Source organism: Lithobates pipiens, unplaced genomic scaffold (genome assembly GCF_037356315.1).
Source record: "Lithobates pipiens isolate NorthernLeopardFrog02 unplaced genomic scaffold, aLitPip1_a1.2 Scaffold_8, whole genome shotgun sequence".
In the NCBI taxonomy this organism is placed as follows: Eukaryota; Metazoa; Chordata; class Amphibia; order Anura; family Ranidae; genus Lithobates; species Lithobates pipiens.
Genome location: NW_027507903.1, coordinates 175,864,761 through 175,884,485, shown reverse-complemented (window position 1 = coordinate 175,884,485; position 19,725 = coordinate 175,864,761). Strand labels below are relative to the sequence as shown.

General features: G+C 46.0%; 1 protein-coding gene across 1 annotated transcript in view; it reads right to left on the bottom strand.

The window, feature by feature from the left end:
* Positions 1–19,442, bottom strand: part of PRKAR2B (protein kinase cAMP-dependent type II regulatory subunit beta) — a 185,788-nt gene extending 166,346 nt beyond the window's left edge. The window contains exons 1-2 of the mRNA XM_077472423.1: positions 18,761–19,442; positions 18,195–18,461 (exon numbers count right to left, since the gene is read on the bottom strand). Of these exons, the coding sequence (XP_077328549.1) occupies positions 18,195–18,459 (265 nt within the window). The 5' untranslated portion in view covers positions 18,460–18,461; positions 18,761–19,442. The remainder of the gene's footprint in view (positions 1–18,194; positions 18,462–18,760) is intronic.
* Positions 19,443–19,725: the final 283 nt, after the last annotated feature.

Genomic DNA, 19,725 nt, shown 5'->3' with positions numbered 1-19,725 from the left:
ACACTGTACCTCTTGTCCACCTGTTGGAGCATACGCTGCGTGGAATAATGGACAGGGCACTTGAGGCAGAACAGAGGCAGGAAGAGGAGGACTTCCTTGCCTCTCAAGGCCCCCTTTATCCAGACAGTGTTCCTGCTGTCCCACCCATCACACAGGAAGAGGACGAGGAGGAGGAGGATGATTGTGTCAGCATGGAGGTGGAGGCTGGCACTCAGCATCAGCAGCAGCAGCCTTGTAGGGATGATTTACAGTCCCAAGAAACCCCTGGACTTGTACGTGGTTGGGAGGAGGTAGCTGCGGATCATGTTGTCCTTAGTGACCCAGAGGACTCCAGACCAAATGCCTCAGCTAACCTATGCTGCATGGCCTCCCTGATCCTGCAAAGCCTGCGGAAGGATCCTCGTATTCTTCGGATCAAGGAGAGGGATCATTACTGGCTGGCACTCTCGTTAATCCACGGTACAAGGGTAAGGTTGCCGACCTTATCTTGTCATCGCAAAGGGAGCAGAGGATGAGACATCTCCGGGAGGCCTTGCAGAAAGGTCTGTGCAATGCGTTCCCAGAGACTGGGAGGTTACAAACTCCTGGTCCTGGACAACGTGTTGCTGAGGCATCGGTCAGAAGGAGCGGTGGAGAAGGTGGCCGTCTGACCGATGCGTTCACACAATTTTTTAGCGCGCAGCCCCAAGGTATGATCGGTTCCAGCAACCATCGCCAGCATCTGATTTACATGGTGCAGGAATACCTAGGGGCAAGGTCAGACTTGGACACCTTTCCCACCGAAAATCCTCTGGCTTACTGGGTCTTGAGGATGGATTACTGGCCAGAGCTTGCACAGTACGCAATTGAGCTACTGGCCTGTCCTGCATCCAGCGTTCTTTCGGAACGCACCTTCAGTGCTGCTGGTGGCTTTGTTACCGATCACAGGGTGCGCCTGTCCACTGACTCGGTTGATCGACTGACCTTCATAAAGATGAATCAGTCTTGGATCACCCACAGCTACCAAGCACGTGAAGCTGATGTAACCGAATAATTTTTTTTTTAAATATCACATCCCTTCAAGACTGCCTATACTGATGCTGAGTGACTGTTCTCTTATGTTGATTGTCTATCCTCTTCCTCCTCCGCTGATATGTTGGAAGAACATTTTTGGTTCTGGGTGATGCCACCAGCCCAATTTTTCAGCCCCTGTTTAACAGTGGTGTTTAATTACAATTTTTGATGCAATGCTTTGCAGCAGGGCTCATTTCTGCACTACAACTAGAGTATATGGGAGAGGTTTCAGTGTTGTGGCACCAGCACCAGTGCCACCAGCCCAATTTTTCAGCCCCTGTTTAACAGGGGCGTTTAATTACAATTTTTGATGCAATGCTTTGCAGCAGGGCTCATTCCTGCACTACAACTAGAGTATATGGGAGAGGTTGCAGTTTCATAGCACCAGTGCCACCAGCCCAATTTTTCAGCCCGTTTAACAGGGGCATTTAATTAAAATTTTTGATGCAATGCTTTGCAGCAGGGCTCATTCCTGCACTACAACTAGAGTATATGGGAGAGGTTGCAGTGTCGTGGCACCAGCACCAGTGCCTAAGGCCCAATTTTTCAGCCCCTGTTTAACAGGGGTATGTAATTACAATTCTTGATATAATATTTCACAGCAGGGCCCGTTCCTGTGCCCACCGAGAGTAACTGTGAGGACTTATAGTGTTGTGGCACCAGCACCACAACCACCAAAGGCCCAATTTTTCTACCACTGTTCAACAATGGCATGTAATTACAATTGTTGATATAATCGTTCACAGCAGGGCGCTCCAGCGCCCACCAAGAGTCACGTGGAGGGCTTAAAATGTTGTGGCAACACCAACACCTTGTTCCTCCATTTCTACAGAGCATATAGGGACGGCCCCTACTTTCAAACATCCAACGTCTCCTACTTGCAAACGGAAGGAGACAACAGGAAGTGAGATGAAAAATTTGAACGGCAAAACTAATTATATGTTTTCCAAAAAGCTTAAAAATAGATTTTTTGACTGGAGCTACACTTTAAAAATGTACCAGTTCAAAATTACAAACATATTCTACTTAAAGAGGGATTCCACCTAAAAAAAAAATATTAAAAGCCAGCAGCTATAAATACTACAGCTGCTGACTTTTAATAAATGGACACTCACCTGTCCCGGGTTCCAGCGATGCCGGCAGCCGAGGCCGATCGATCGCTTGGCTCTCGGCTGCTGCCGTCACCATTCTAGGTGAGGGAATCAGGAAGTGAAGCGAATCGGCTTCACTTCCCGGTTCCCTACTGCGCATGCGCGAGTCGCGCAGCGCAATAGGAATTCTCCGCGCTGTCACTGAGACCCGTGTGTGTCCCAGCAGACAGCGCCGCAGGGCAGGAAATGACATAGACTCCCACGGGAGTCTATACCCGGAAGTGGGTGTAAATACCTGTCTTTGACAGGTATCTCCACCCTCCTCCCCCCTGTAAGGTGCCAATTGTGACACCGGAGGGGGGGAGGGTTCCGATCAGCGGAAGTTCCACTTTAGGGTGGAACCCCGCTTTAACACAACAAACCTACACAGTAACAAACCTACACAGTCCCTGTCTTGTTTGCACCGCCTGTATACTGCTGTTCTGAGTATATAGGGCCTGGGGGCCCCACGTCTTTCCTTTTTTTAATATGGGTACGGGGTTCCCCTTAATATCCGTACAAGACCCAAAGGGGCTGGTAATGGGCAGGGGGGGGCTACCCATGCCATTTTTCTCAATGATTTTCATCCATATTGTCGGAACCAGATATTACATTAAAAACGCAAGCAGTTTTAAATGACTTTTTTTCCGTTAAATGTCATTTTGTGCAGGGACTATTCTAAACACGGGAAACACGTGGCACTTCACAGGTGTACTATAGACACCCCCCAGGCACGATATTTAAAGGAATATTTCACTTTTTTTTCACTTTAATCGTCACCCGCCAAAACGGCCATTTTTAAAAACATTTTAGCCATTGACCCATGTCCCCTGGGGCAGGAGCCAGGTCCCCAAACCCTTTTTAGGACAGTATCTTGCATATTAGCCATTAAAATTAGCACTTTTTATTTTGAACGTTCGAGTTCCATAGACTTCAATGGGGTTCTAAAGTTCATACGAATTTGCGGTCCGTTCGAAAGTTCTGATGCGAACTGAACTGGGGGGTGTTCGGCTCATCCCTAGTGCCTTGTCAAGATGAGGTGGTTTGCTTGCATCAGGTAAGCTAAAAGCTATGCTGTCTGGACCTTCCATTGCCGCTAGGGTTAACCATGGCACAAATGTTTAACAGAGATGTCAGAATAAAACCTACCACCTATATTGGGCAGCAGTAATACAGGACAATACAAAATTGCAGATGATCACAGAGGTGACAACAGCAAACACATCAACTCAAACTGCAAAGATGAAGACAAAGGTAAACCACTTCTGTACTTTACCAATACAATCGCATGTACAGCTACAATAGAAGGAATGTTGATATAGTTCCAGAAGATGGACTCTCAACATACTACTAAGGAAGATGGTATGAATGACGTGACTAAACCAAAACCTTTTGATCATTCAGCCACTGATGTTGCCATACAAGTAAAGAAAGTTTGCAGATGTAACATGTATTCATCAGTGCAATTTAGAATATGGGGAACATGAATTAGACTAAACTAGAAAAATTTATTGTTTACGTTAAACATTAGTGTCTAATGGATTAGAAAGCTCAAATGGACCGGCCTAGGACACTTCAGTCAGAAGACCATACAATTCTGGTCATGAAATGCAAAGAATAAATGGCAAGGTTTAAGTCAGCCATAGACGGTTCCAATCTCTGCCAGTTCAGTAGGGATCGGCTGAGATTGGAACCATGTATGGGCAGGCTGATTGTACCTAAGTTGATCGCTCAATCAACTTAGATACAACCAGCCTGTCAGATTTTTCATGCAGTTATTGCTAGCGGCTGTTAAAGCTGCTAACAATAATCACTTCGTGTGCTAGGAAAACACAATGGCTCCACAGGAGGGATACCCCTATAGCCGCTAGCAATAATCACTGCATGTTCTCCCAGCCAGGACGGCTCCCCCAGCTGGGAGAATACATTAGCTCTGTGGGATTCTTCCCTCAACACTCACTATGGTTGCAGGAAAGAACAGTCACACCATCTATGGCCAGTTCGAATCATGGCCTGTTCAGCAGGAACTGAATGAAATTCGAACCAAATATGAGCAGGCTGGACGTACCCAAGTTGATCGATCGATAAACTTGGGTACAACCAGCCTGTCAGATTTTATATGCAATTATTGATTACGGCTATTAAAGCTGCTAGCAATAATCACTGCGTCTGTCAAGAGAACACAATGGCTCCACAGGAGGGATTCCCCTATTCACATTGACTGAAAATCGCTCAGTTTATGGCTGGCTTTAATTCGCAAAGACATTAACAAGACTGTAATTTGATATAATAGCCACATCCACCCGGCAGTAGGAGAGACCTGTGTGGGCCCAGTAACAGCAGGATCTGATGAGCAGCCAAGTCTAGTTTGAAGCTTTTTTCAGCCTGTCAGCCTGCAGTGAGAGATTCAGAATTCATGATGAGTAACCGGTAACCACTGAACAGAACTGCCTACAATGTGAGTGGTTCTACAGCTTCAGCAAGATGGGGCTGCATTTAAGGTGCTTTTAGTTCATAAAATATGTGAGTAAACCATTGTTGATTTTACTGATTTGATCATTAAACTGTGCAAAATGTGCACTTCCCTGTTTTTGTCTTGTCTTTTGCTCAGATCCAGCGCATTTCCTTATGCATGGTGTAATTAGAGACAGCTGAAGAAGACTTTGCTCCAGTTCTTACCAAAGACTTGAGACTTATATTCAATACTCATCGATCATCAATTGCAAAAATTTTTGTCACACTGCTGGTGGTTTTGTTTTTATCTGGCATGTAGTATGGATAGTGTTATGCCGGCCATACAAATTTTCAAATCTCGACCAGTTCAGCAAGATCCGGCCGATATCCGAACTGTTAAGGGGCAGGCTGAATGTACCAAGTTGATAAAGGGCAGGCTGAATGTACCAAGTTGATCGATCAACTTAGGTACAACCAGCCTGCCGGATTCCCTTCCGATTATCACAAGCGGCTACAATAGCCGATAGTGATAATCACTGTCTTCCCCCGCCCGCTCCCTCTACAGGAGAATACAATGGTTCCCACAAGAGGCATTCCCCTGTCAGTGGTGTCTGTGCTGATGGGGCAAGAATGATCATCTAATATCAAATAAATTTAGGATACAGCCATTTACTATTACAGTTATACAAGTTTATACCCCAATAACTGATTCCAATGAAGCGAATGTCAAAGAATTTCTTATGAAACCCAGGCTGAGACTGAATATGGAACCCCTGGATTAGATAACTACAGTCCCTTATTCCAAATGAAGCAACACGGAGTCTGGGGGGAGCCGGGTCGGACCAGGCAACCCCTTCCCTTTTGTTCTCTTCGTTTTAGTTTTTTGTCTCAACCCTATTTTTACCCAAAATGTATGGTGATAATAGAATACCCTTGTTTTAGGGTGTCTGAAACTGTTGTACTTAAACCATGGTTCTTGTTTGTCATTTGGTAAATACTTCCACTAAGGTCAAGCTTTAGGTATCTGATACTACCTCATTTAAGACTCAAAGTCAAAAAAGGTAAGGGAGGAGAAAAAGGCTTTTGTGGCAAGTAAAGGTCATAGCAGACACTTTGCGGTGTCCAATCTTAGGCACAATTTTTATTTAAAATGAGTACAGATTCACTTTAATTTTTTTTATATGTACAAATATGCAACTATAAATCAAATCTATCTCTGAAAATTCGGCATTATTAGAAAAAAAAAAGTAATCCAACAACCAGTTGACAATAAGAGGGCACATGATGGGGCACTACTGTATCCACCATTGTGGTTGGCACAGTGCAGGAGTAGGGGGTTACTTAGCATTCCCTGGGATCTTGCCAAGAGGAGTGTGATGCCATCCTCACCTAGGAACAGTGGGTGAAATCCAAGAGTAAAGTATATTAACTAACTTTCTTCCCTACAGGGTTTTCCCTTATTTATTGATTGCAATGTTTTGTAATAGGAGGGGGGGTGTCACATCACATTCAGCTACCCATCACATTTTGCTACCTGCTGGAGTGCGCATGCGCGACACTGCCATATGCGTTCCAACACTGTTGTAAGATCACTTTGCCACAGGGCCCCTCGTGGGCTCGCTTTGTTTGCCACACTTCAGGCACAGCCTCGCTTCGCTCAGCATAATTATAATCTAACTCTATGTCCACTTGGATGGTGGGGCTTGAACCTGGACTCAGAGGTGTGGCCACAAAATTCTGCACAAGCGCAGATCGCCACAGTGTTGGAATGCATATGGGCGACTTCGCACATGCGCAGTCCAGCAGGTAGCCAAATGTTATGGGTCGCCATATGTGACGAAACATTGGCACAACAAGGTTCTTTGTTTTTAAAAAGAGTACAGAAGAATCAGAACCTGTATTGTTATTGATGATTTTGTTGCTGCCAGAAAGATTTCCTAGATGACAAGATGTACAGTGACTAAAAGTGGATTTTAATCTCTCAAATGGAGACAGACACAAAAAGGACATGTTTATTCTAGGTTGCTGATTCACTAAGACCTGGAGTATGCATTCTTAAGAACAAGTCATCAGTGGATGATTCTCTATATTTTTTCTGACGGGATCCTTTTAAGGGAATCAATGTTGATACAGAATTTCCACAGATTTCAGTGGGATTGCACAATTACAAAAAACATTAAATATGTACTGGCTTCCAGCAAAAGTAAAATGCAACTGAGGCCCAAACACAGTGGACGCTTCTATTTTATAAGCCATGACTACAGGATTATTGGTCTGCCTTCAAGGTGTACTTGGCAAGACATGCAGTCTCATTTCCCTATGTTACCATTAAAAGCTTAAAGTGGAGTTCCACCCGTTTTTGTGTTTATTAAAAGTCAGCAGCTACAAAAAGTGTAGCTGCTGACTTTTAATAAACACACGCTCCCCTGGCCCATGGTCCAGTGATGTGGCCACCTAAACCCTCGCTTCTCTCCCTCGTCTCTCCCCGGCAGCGGCATCACAAGTGTGGGCACCTGGCGTGTGACAGCTTGCGGCCCACCAGTCGGCCTGCGTCTCTTTAATGGCCAGTCAATCTTCTGGGAGCCGTGCGTGTCCTAGAAGATTGCAGGGAGGGAGGGGGAATGGAGAACTTCCGCTAGAGTCTCCTAGGTGGCCCGAGCAGGAGTGGGAGCTGGGTACCTGTCAAAAATAGGTACCCGCTCTCCCCTCCCCCAAAAAAATGTGGCATGTAAGGAGGTAAGAGGTCCTTAAAGTGTATTTTTCACTTTTGGGTGGAATTCTGCTTTAAGTTTACAAAAAAAAATTATGAAAATGTATATTACTTACAATCAATGCTATGTGTCCCTTGTGCTGCTGTTTCCTCATTCCCCTTCTCCCACTGCCATAATCTTTCGATGCAGCAGGGGTTAATGGAGCTGATGGAGCTGTGACAGGCACTCATGAAGAGTGCCCAACTATTCCCATCCCTTCCACCCAGCGCCTCTATTCACAGAAACCACACTACAGCTTCTATGAATGAAACTTTATTTATGAAAGGAGGGGAGGACCTTTCAATCGTCTGCCCTTCCTACATTCATAGATCCTGTTTTAGTCACAGAAGTTGTTGTATGGCTTCTATGAATTGAGGAGCAAGGTGGTAGGAATGAGCATAGTCATGCACTGTTCCTGAGTGCCTGTCACAGTTCTGTTGGGTCCACTAACCCCTGCTGCCTTAAAAGATTAAGGCAGTGTAGAGTAGTGGATTCAGAGGAGGATTTCTACTAAATGAGGAGACAGCAGCACAAGGGACACATATCATCGATTCTAAGTAATATCCCTTTTGCTGATTTTGCTTTTTAGTAAACTTAAAGTATAACTAAAGGCAAAACATTTTCTTTAGTTTTGGATAGTGGAGAAGGATTAGAACCCCTGCCAGTTTGTATTGCTGTCTGTGCTCCCGTTAGGGAGATTAACCCACCTTATTTGTCCTGTTTACCATTATCATTGAAAATTAAAGTTAAAAAAAACAATCCCAATTTTTGTGTTGCCCTGAGAAAAGTAATAAAATCTTCCAATGGGGACATCAGTTCTGCTGACCTGGGGTTCCCCAAAGGATTCCCTTAATTTTCTGGTATTTTCTCTCACTTCCTGTTTGGCTATGGGACAGGAAGTGAAGTGATCTGGGACACAGATGGCGACAGAGAACCTGACAGCAGTGTACAGCAGTACAGATTGATGACACCTCACTGACACAGCATGTCCCCTCCTGAGTCACAGTGACAGTCCCTATCTACGCCAGGTGATACTCCAATGACAGTCCAACCCCAGGCTTGCCTTGCTCCTGTCCCACAGACCCACATACAGGGCCATCTTTAATATTGATTAGACCCTGGGCAAACATTTTCTTGCCCCCCCCCCCCCCCATGCAATTTGGCTTTCCACCCCAACATCCCAAAAAACAAACACGCACATAGACTTATCTCAAAAACTTTAATAATGTAAACATAAAGAACTGGTTCACACTCACTGAGTGGTTGCTAGAGGTTCCTACACATCCCTACTGCTCACTGATTGATTGCTAAAGGTTACTGCACATCCTTACAGCTCACTGATAGGTTGCTAGAGGTTACTGCACATGATTACCAATCACTGATTGGGTGCTAAGTTACTAATTATCATTGGCACTCACTGGTGTCTAGAGGTTATACCACATGATTACCGCTCACTGATTAGTTGCTAGAAGTTACTTCACATCCTTACCACTCACTGATTGGTTGCTGCGGGTTACAGCCTTTTATCAATTTTTATCATCTTTTTTTTACAACACATGCCTGTTGAATAACAATACTTACCATATTTACACACCAAAAACATGTCAGCAGACATGAAATAGGTACCAAACTTACACACCAGTAATACGCCCATAAACACCAACTCAGTTACTGACACATCAGAAATATGTCCGCAGATACAGAGTCAGTACCATACTGACACCAGAAACATGTCCCCAGATACAGAGTCAGTATCATACTGACACACCATAAACATGTCTGTAGGGTAGTGTACAGAGGTTATTAGAGTGTAGGACAGCGTACAGGGATCAGTAGGGCAAAGAACAGGGGATCGAGAGAGCACAGTACAGGAGGCTCAGCATGGTACAGTAAAAGGAGTCAGAAGAGCACAGGGCTCAGTGCAGGGAGCGAGGGCAAAGTATGGGGGGGGGGGGGCAGGAGGGCACACACCAGGGGGTTAGAAAGGCAAAAAATGGGGATTGGAAGGGCACACACCAGGGTGGGTCAGGAGTGCACATTACAGGGATGGAAGTACGGGGGCAGGACACAAATCAGGAGGGCACACACCATGGTGGTAGGAAGGGCACATACCAGGGGGGTCGGAAGGGCACAGTACATGGATCAGGAGGGCACACACTAGGGGGTTTGGGAGGGCACATCCTGGTGTGCGCCCTCCCGACCCCCTGGTAAGGTCAAGGGGCACACACTGGGGGGGTAGTGAGGGCAAACACCGGGGGGGTTGGGAAGGCACACACAGGGGAGATCAGGAAAGCACACAGCAGGGGGTTGGGAGGGCACACACCAGGGGGTAGGAAGGACACACACCAGGGGTTGCAGGAAGGCACACACCGGGGGGGTCAGGAAGGCTGCACACCGGGGGGGTCAGAAAGGCACAAACCGGGGGGGTCAGAAAGGCACAAACCGGGGGGTCAGGGAGGGTGGCATCAGGGGTTTGGGAAGGCAAACACTCTGCGGGTGGTGAGGGCACACACTAGGGGGTCGGGAGGGCCCACACCGAGGGGGGTAGGGAGGGCACACACCGGGGCGGGGGGGGGGGTTGGAAGGGCGCACACTGGGGGCGGGGTCAGGACAGTGAAAACCTGGGAGCAGTGACAATGCTTTAGTTAAGGCTACATGAAATATTAATCTTCCCATTTTTCAGCCAGGACTTCTATGTTATACTGCAGTAGCTCAGCAGACTTAACATAGAAGTGCCTGCAAGCTAAGCCACAATGAACCGTTAGGTGATTTTATATATATAGCATGGGTTGCGCTAACTCTACTTTTTATTTGATCTAAAATGCCAGACTCAAGTGCTAGACTATAACACCTACTTGCCTGTGAAAAAGATTTTTTATAAATAACAAAAAAAAAACCCTACCACCAGAAAAATACCCAATGTGGGCTGAAACTTATCCAAACAATATTCAAAATATATTATGTTAGTGTCAATGCAGAGCCAACCTATTACCCGTGTTGGTCACCCCTGCATTGGCATCAAAGTACCTTACAGTGCCTTACCATCCAAAAATTGGTTGCAGCAAACTAAGAAAATTTGGTAATTCTTTGTGCGCCGTTAGGTGATTTTACCTTCAGGCACACTCGCTCGGCACTCTCTGCTCACAGCTACTGTCACACCACCCTTCTCCAGGCGGGCACGATCTTGGAGCTCAGCTCATCCCACCCACTCAATAGCAGAAGTCTGGAGGCTCCACCTCTGGGATGGTCCTTAGCCTTGCTGGAGAGCAGCAAGGAAACTGCTGATGAGTGAAGTAGAAGGAGGTGCAGGGGCGGAGATGTGCAGACAGTAGACAGCACAAATCGTAAGCAACAAGTGAAATGGGTGTAAGCTGTACAGGCCGCGGCTCTGCTTTCCGTAATGCAGCCAGGGACAAGAGCATGGTGGCACAGGCGGCAAGTATGCCCAGTGTGGGATAAGGGGGCAGCAGCTGCTTCGGGCCCCCAACAGTGACAGAGCCCAGAGCACTTGCCCCATTTTCCCTGCGTTAAAGACGGCCCTGCCCACACAGTTCTGCTTAGCTCCCTTGCACCATGACATCACACGACACGCTTAGGCCCCACCAGACGAGTCCCTTGCTGGTGCCACCTGAACATTCCGTAGCAGGCACTCGGATGGGCATCACAGCCATATTTTTAACTGGCAACCTTTTCCTGTCACTGGCATTTAATGGCAGGAGAAAAGTTCCCACTTTTTACAGGTTGCCAGTAAAAATACTGATGTTTGGCAACACTGCCTCCCTTGCTCTATCCAAAATTAGAAAAAAGTTTTGCCTATAGTACTACATTGAGCTTTTAAAGGTGAAATGAGAATGCATGTCTTGCCACATACACCTTGAAGGTGTCTCTGCAGCCCGCAATGGAAGATTATTGAGGTGGGGGGCGGGGGGGTCAGAGGAGGAGGATTTCTACTAAAGGAGGAGACAGCAGCAGAAAGGACAAATAACACCAATCTAAGTAATATCCCTTGTGCTGATTGCTGTATTATTAGGATTTCATATCCCTAATCTGATTCTCTTTTCAAACAACTGCAAATACTTTTACCTTACATAACAGAACACCTTGTCCTGTGTGAATGGTTGACAGAATACAAGGCATTTTGTGAACAGTCAAGGGAAGAGGAGAGGTGGACAAATGATAATAATTCTTCTGTGTATGAGCAGAATATGTGAGGCATCTAGAAATAAAGAGCTGGATGTAGTTTCTGACAAGGAAATTAATTATACAGTAAGGGCCGGTTCACACTGCAGGCGAGGCGAGGCGACTCCGACTTGCCTCGCCGCGACCTGCCGCGACCTCAGCGGCAACTTGCAGATGACTTCTGTATAGAAGTCAATGCAAGTCGCCCCGAGGTCGCCCAAAAGTAGTACAGGAACCTTTTTTCTGAGTCGGAGCGACTCGAGTCTCTCCTCTCAGAACGGTTCCATTGTACAGAACGGGGGCGACTTGCGAGAGCGAGGCGAGGCGAGTCGTGTCGCCTCGCATCGCCCGCTGTGTGAACCGGCTCTTAACAAGACCAATCTGTACATTTACCACACCTGACAAGAAGTAACTTTTTTTTAAAGAACTGATATGGATTCCTGTACCTGGAGTTCCACTTTCAAAAATTATGTACCGCCTCATTTTTGGTTGGTGTATGTCTAAGTGCCGGTTCACACAGCAGTGGCTTTAAAGTTGTCTGACTCTGAAGCCGCCCTGTACAGCGCGACTTCAGCACGGCTTGCAAAAGGACGTCTGTATAGAAGTCAATGCAAGCCGCTCTGAAGTTGCCCCAAAGTAGTACAGGAACCTTTTTCTAAGTCGGAGCGACTTAAAGCGGGAGTCCGCGTTTTTATTTTATTTTAAAAGCCAGCAGCTACAAATACTGCAGCTGCTGACTTTTAAAATAGTGACACTTACCTGTCCAGCGCGCCCGCGATGTCGGCACCCGAAGCCGATCTCTCGATCGTCTCTCAGGTGCTGCCGCCGCCATCTTGGGTATAGGAATCAGGAAGTGGAGCCTTTCGGCTTCATTTCCCGGTTCCCTACTGCGCATGCGCGAGTCGCGCTGCGCAATAAGGATGGACCCGCTGCCTCTGGGATCTGTGTGTTTCCCAGCAGGCAGCGGGGGACTTTCAGAAAGGGGCGTAATCTACGCCCCTTTCCGCAGAGAGCTATCCCGGAAGTGGGTGCAAATACCTATACTGTACAGGTACCTGCACCCCCTCCCCCCTGAAAGGTGCCAATTGTGGCGCCGGAGGGGGGGAGGATTCCAATGAGTGGAAGGTCCACTTTAGGGTGGACCTCCGCTTTAAGTTCCATTGCAATGCATAGATCGCGACTTGTCAGGCGGCTATGTCCCCTTACAGGTCGCCCCTGTGTGAACTGGCACTGAGGTTACAATCAAATTTTCTATTTACAAGCAACCAGTTAAATACAAGGATGAAATACACAAATGGGAGCTGTTCTGCCAGACAAAGGACTTATATATACTTCCATCTATTGCTGAGATTTACACAACTCCCTCATACGGCACCATCAGGCGGATGGCAGAGCTTATATTTAAAGAGGAACTGCAGTCTGCTCACATAATTTATAATAAAAACATCTTTCCCATTTGAAGCTTCTCGCCAATTACTTTGCATATTATTTTATATATACGGTGATTCTGTACTTGCCAAATATGCTGCAGAAATCTCCATTTACTGTGGGCAGCTGAAGCTGCTGCCTGTTCACTTCCTGGATTTACACAGAGGCACACCTCCAGCTCTGCAGCCCTGCAGCTTTTATTGGCCCTCTTATGATTCATCCCCCCTCCGTTCCTGGAAAACTCCCACAAGAGGGAGAGAGAGAGAGAGAGAGAGAGAGAGAGAGAGAGAGAGAGAGAGAGAGAGAGAGAGAGAGAGAGAGAGAGAGAGAGAGCGCTGTGCAGGATGTCATTAGCCTAGGCTAATGACCAGACTAAACAGGAAGTGGGCTGTATAAGGTATTTACTGGCAGAAAAAAAAATGTGTTACTATCCAAAGTTAAAACAAGGGCAGGAGATTTAATAGAAGGAAATTTGAAAATATTACTGAAGGTCCACTTTAAGAAGTACAGTAGTGTCCAATCTCCAACCCTAGCCTTCTAAATGGACATAAAAATGATTAGCAGAAGAATGATGAGGTCATCTCTCTGCTTATTATGCACCTTTCTCCTATCAGCATGTCTATTCAGTACCTTTGTATAGAACACCAGATTGACTCTAGTCCTACTCCTCTCTCTTTCAGTCTGAGCACTGCTGTTTAAGAGATTGCAAGAGACTGATACCAAGTCAAATTCAAGAATGTACAATGGTTGAAAACAAATGCACTATATGATTTATTTATGAATACGGAGCTGCATTGATTTATGTCTTTTACATCTGCCTGGAGTTGAGCTTTTAATTGTCTCTCTCTGAATTTTTGTTCCAGTGCCTAATGCAGCATGCCATATGTATCCCAACTATAAAGCTGGCTTGGGTGCCACAAAACAGAGGCCTGCTCCTGCCATAATCAACACCAAAAATTTGAGTAGTTCAGTGTAGCCATACCAGAGGACAGTTATTTCTGCCTTTCTTCTGCCTTATTTGTTAAAATGCCCCTCCCCTCCTCCCCATGTGAGAAAATCACTGTTACTGCACTCTACATACTGTATTTAAAGAGGAAGTAAACCCTGATGGGTTTACTTCCTCTTTCATTCCGTGCAAAGGTAAAGCATAATGGACTACTATGCATCGCATAGTAGTCCATTATGTATCACTTACCTGACACAGGAGCCAGCGATGTCACCGCTGTCCCCTGTAGTCCGGCGCATCCATCTTCTCGGTGGGTCTCGCTGCTCCGCCGCTGTCATTCGGCGAAGCCGCGATGACGTCACTCCCGCGCATGAGCACGGGAGCCGCCACTCGCGGCATTTTGCCGCTGACCGTGCATGCGCCGTAGACAGCGGTGCATGTCTTTCGGCAAATATCTCCTAAACCGTGTAGGTTTAGGAGATATTTCTTGGACCTACAGGTAAGCCTTAGGCCGCGTACACACGCGCGGACTGTTCGCCCAACTTTGTCCGTCCAACAGTTTCGGCAAACAGTCCGCTCAAAATTAGCATGGACGGACATGGCCACACACGACGAACGAACAGTTTGCTGAAACCGTGCGCGATGACGTGAACGGCACGTACGACGGGACGAAAAATACGACGTCCTATACACTGCATTATAACTTTCGGCGTGAAAATCCTTTCTGAGCATGCGCGCAACTTTGTTTGACGAACAAGCCTACACACGAGCGGACTGTTCGCTGAAACAAGGTTTCAGCGGACAGTTTTACGGAATTTCCGAAAAACCTTGTTCGTCAAACTGTCCGCTGAAACTGTCCGCTGAAAGCCCACACACGAGCGGACTGTCCGCCCAAACACTGTTCAGCGGACAAAGTTGGGCGAACAGTCCGCCCGTGTGTACGCGGCCTCAATCTAGGCTTACCTGTAGGTCAAAGTTGGTTGTAAGGGTTTACAACCACTTTAAATTGGAACTAAAGGCTGAGATACTTATCTCTGCTCCAGTGGTCCAAAACCCTTTTTCGGGTACAGTTTTTCTAGCATCTTGATTGGCCAGCACAGGATGATGTCACTCCTGCGCATGCATAGGATTCATCCATCCTGGCACACTGGCACCATGCTCAGTGTACAATCTGCAGAGGGCTACAAACATGTAGGTGAGTTTATTTAATTGCAGAAGAAGCATGTCTCTTATGGCTGCTTGCAATTTTGTTCTGCATTTAGGGCCTGTTCACACCAGAACACAGCATGGGAAACCTGCGTTCTGTTTGTGTTTTCCGCCCCCCATTCAAAACACACTGCACTTGGGATTTGCAGTGGGTGTCAATGCAATTCTAACAATACCCCACATGCAGGTCGCAAATGCTGTGCGTTTGCTTGCACCAGATTACATGGTACAGAAATATCCTGCAATCCAGTTGCAGTGTGGTTTTCAAAGTAGTGCATGCACTACTTCTGGAGCAGTGCAGTGCAATTTCAGCCCATTCAAATAAATAGTCTGAAAAAGCTATGACTAAGGCTCTTTGCCGAAACGCGTCAGTGTTACTATTTGATTGTCATTCTGATGTAACCAATAACGTACTCTTGAAAGGATTACAGTGTTGCTGGCTCTCTTCACATTTTTAATAGTCTGAAAATGCACTGTACTCAAATCGCACAGAAATGTGCTCACTTCCTGGTGTGAATCGGCCCTTAGTTCCACTTTAAATAAACACATTTAAGAATAATTGATCGCCTCCACCTTTTATGAGTTGCCACACACCAATACACCTCTCTTAGTGATCCAAATGAAGCTTTCAGTGCGGCTCTAAGCTGAGACAAAGATCTTCCTGTTGGTTGAAGTGAAGATAGCTGGCGTCAGAGCACCATTCAGAGGTGTAAGAATATTATTATAGAGAAGAAAGGGTGCCACTCACCAACCCAGAGCATTAGTATGTAGATGAGTGTGGCCTCAACCAGCATTGCTCCAGCCACACCCCCTCACGTTTTGCCCTGCTCACCGGGGCTTGACCAAGAGGTGAGCAGGGCGAAACATATCAGGGTGAAATGGCTGGAGGAACGCTGGCTGAGGCCACATTCATCTACATACTAATGCTCAGGGTTGGTAAGTGGCACCCTTTCTTCTCTTTGATAATGCTCCAAATGAAGCTTGCAGTGCGGCTCTAAGCTGAGACAAAGATCTCCATGTTGGTTGCAGTGAAGATAGCTGGCGTCAGAGCACCACTCAGAGGTGTGAGAGCATTATTATAGAGAAGAAAGGGTGCCACTCACCAACCCAGACCATTAGTATGTAGATGAGTGTGGCCTCAACCAGTGTTGCTCCAGCCACGCCCCCTCACATGTTTCGCCCTGCTCACCGGGGCTTGACCAAGAGGTGAGCAGGGCGAATCATATCAGGGTGAAATGGCTGGAGGAACGCTGGCTGAGGCCACATTCATCTACATACTAATGCTCAGGGTTGGTGAGTGGTACCCTTTCTTCTCTTTGATAATGCACCACTCTTCCTTCACTTTGTATCCTGCACCACTATTTTCAAAAAGGCCATCATTGGTGGGCAGCTTCTTCTTCCTTATCATGTCCACTGATGATACCACATGATTTTGCACATGCCATTGTACAAGATCTGCTGTGGTTTATCATCATTCAATAACACGCCACCCCAGATATTGTATGGCACATGTACTGCACAAAATCTGGCACATGCACTATACGTGATCTGGGGCGGCTTGTTACTGAACTATAAAAAGAAGCCCCAGATTTAATACGATGCATGCGTGAGATCAGGCAAGATGTCCCTGGAAGGCACTGGTGACATTTATGGATGGACATGCAGTACTAGATGCGCCACGTATGTTTGAGTTTGGGGGTAAAGTTCCAACTAAACTAAAAATGAAACAAGAAAATACTGCCTTTATTGGGTAATTCATTCAAATGTTTGGCCTGTAGACAGGGATCTCTAGGCCATAAGGTCACTTGAAAATACCAGCCCTGCAGTAAGGGCATCCTAATCACAAACCTGCATTGTATATATGCCCCATAGTTATGTAATAAAAGAAAGAAAAAAAACAAAAACACCTACATCTTGTGTGCTATAGGGTTATCTTCATATGTATATTTTCTAAATACATGAATAAATAGTACTATAAAATAAACATCATCTGTCCCTTTCATAAGACCATTACTGGAAATCCCCCAATAAACATGTTTCTGCTATTATATGTATATTTATAATTGTGTACTGGATTTGATTTCTATCCAGATAAGACCTGCCCATCTGCTGCACTCAGGCCTCCATTCATTCGGAGAGATGCCGCTGCCTGTGATTGGCTGATGGCTTCCGCACAACCTGAGAGAGGGAAACGCTCCAGACAGTTTTACAAATATATGAAAAAAAAAAAAAAACAGAAGCTCTGCTGTCCCCCCTACAGTTCATTAATAAAATGTCATATTTCATAACAAGCCAATAATCCAACAAAAATAAAACAGAGGAAACAACCTGGTGTAATTTTATATATATATATGGAAAGACGAACAACGAGACACATACAAATATAGCGTAAATGAATACGGAGGGAGATCTTTCTGCTGATCAAACATAAACCTTCCATTTACCAAAATACCTACTTTGAGATCTTTCCATAGCCTCCTATGCTACATGCATACACTGCAGTGCAATACGGAAAGGCTGCCCATTGTCAGTAATCCGCTGCCTGTCATCAATCGTGTTTTATGTAAGGTGTATGATGCATGGGAAGGGCACTCAGACACGTATTATAGAAAATCAGCTCTCACTAAATACCTTCACCGGAAAGATTTCCTATAGATTTCCCCATCATATGTTTTCAGGAATGGAGTGCCGTAAGGTTATTATGTTTTATGACACTTATTGTTACATGATTCCATTGTATACATATATATTCCATACCCTCCATGTAGATTACATCACAGTCTACAACCCTCCACAATTGTATGTGCCACCATCAAACAGAACAAAGCAAGTTCAATCTTCTGATGAGCTATAGAGTATAAGGCAATATACATATAACAGGAATGATTATTCATTATAGTCTGTATTGTCTATAGAGAAGAGGATGCAAGCAGCAGATTCCCAGTTACAAAGACTAGAGAAGCACAATGAAGCCCTGATGAAAATGTCATCTCAAACCGAGGAAGAAAAAAAAAAAAAGGGGGTAATCCTCTAAAAAACGACACTAACCTACAAATTCCTCTTCATCGTCGTCTTCTTCATCGCCATTCTCGCTGTCGGTTTGCATGGGCTCATCGGCGAAGTTGACCCCTTTGGAGTGTCTGAAAGGTAAGTCCATGCCATGACTTAGGGTGGCCCCCTGGCTCTGTGCCTCTTTCAGCTGGGTGAAATACTGCAGGGCGAATTCCAACAAGTCTTCAGGCTGCTTCCTCAGCACCTCCACTGTAAAGCTCTGCAGCAGCTCCGTCAGCCCCTCTGGGATTTCTATACTCATTCCTGGGGCCAATGGTCAAATTAGGGATTTAGGCAACAAGTACAAAAAAAATAAAAAAATAAAATAAAAAATAAAAAGGGGGGGGGGGCTGTTTACTTATAAAGATCTAAAGAAATGAAAGTAGGTAGGTGGAGGTATGTGTTTATTTATAGCAATCTGCAATGTGTAGACAAGGCTCCTGTGTGGGCAACCACATCCAGATTGTCCAGGTAAGGGTTGGAGAAAGGAACAGACACATAGGGGGTGCGGAGGAGAGGAGACAACCACTGCAACACAGGGGACAATGGCATCAATAAAATACCTTCACTACTAAGGTGGGCTCATTATAGTCCTTCAATAGACACCAATACTGGAGAAGGGCTCATTAGGAGACACATACAGGTAGGTACAAGTGTGTATGGTTGACATGCAGGTGGGTGAGGGACAATAGACAGGAAGCTGCAGTGCTGCTCAGTCCATGGTGCATGCCAGGTTAGTGGATCCAGACGGCTTCTCTGCAGGAGGGAAGACAATCCTGAGGATTTAATGGTCCTTCTTCCCAGAGAGGAGACACACACCAGTGCCTGGCAGGAGAAGAAGAAGGAGGAGGAGGAGGAGACACTAATCCAGGACTCCTCACCAGATCAGCTCTCCCTTTAATTACATCAGTCATGTACAATACCTTCCCACGCCGCAGCTTCTCTACTCCCCAACAGGAAATCGGTGGGGGGCTACAACTACTAAACCGAAATACATCCCCCCCCCCCCGGGCCCCCACCAACCACCTCTAATCCCGGATCTGCATGGCACAGCGCTAGGGACACAAAGACTGAGCTGCCAGCGCACATGTGACCCCTGGAAACCATGACAACCACCTATCTATGTGTCATTGCGTCTACACAGCTGCCTGCCACACTGCTGCCAATGCAAAGGGAGGGGGGCATTACTGGGTGCAGCCCCAGCATCCCTACAGAGGTGCCCTCCTTTCCTGGCCCGCCGCTAGAGGGGGGCAGAGATGTCATGTGCGCGCTGCTGGACAGAGCGGGTACCTGTGCGCATGCTCAGGAGCTCTGAGAGAGCACGTCTCCACAAAGGACAACACATTGGAGAATAGTGCAAACATCTATAGCAGTGTACTATACCTAATATATATATATATATATATATATATATATATATATATATATATATATATATATATATATACAAGGTGTGAAAACTGATACTCCCAACCTCCTAACTGTCCCTGATTTCGAGGGACTGTCCCTGATTTAGTCCCTCATTCCT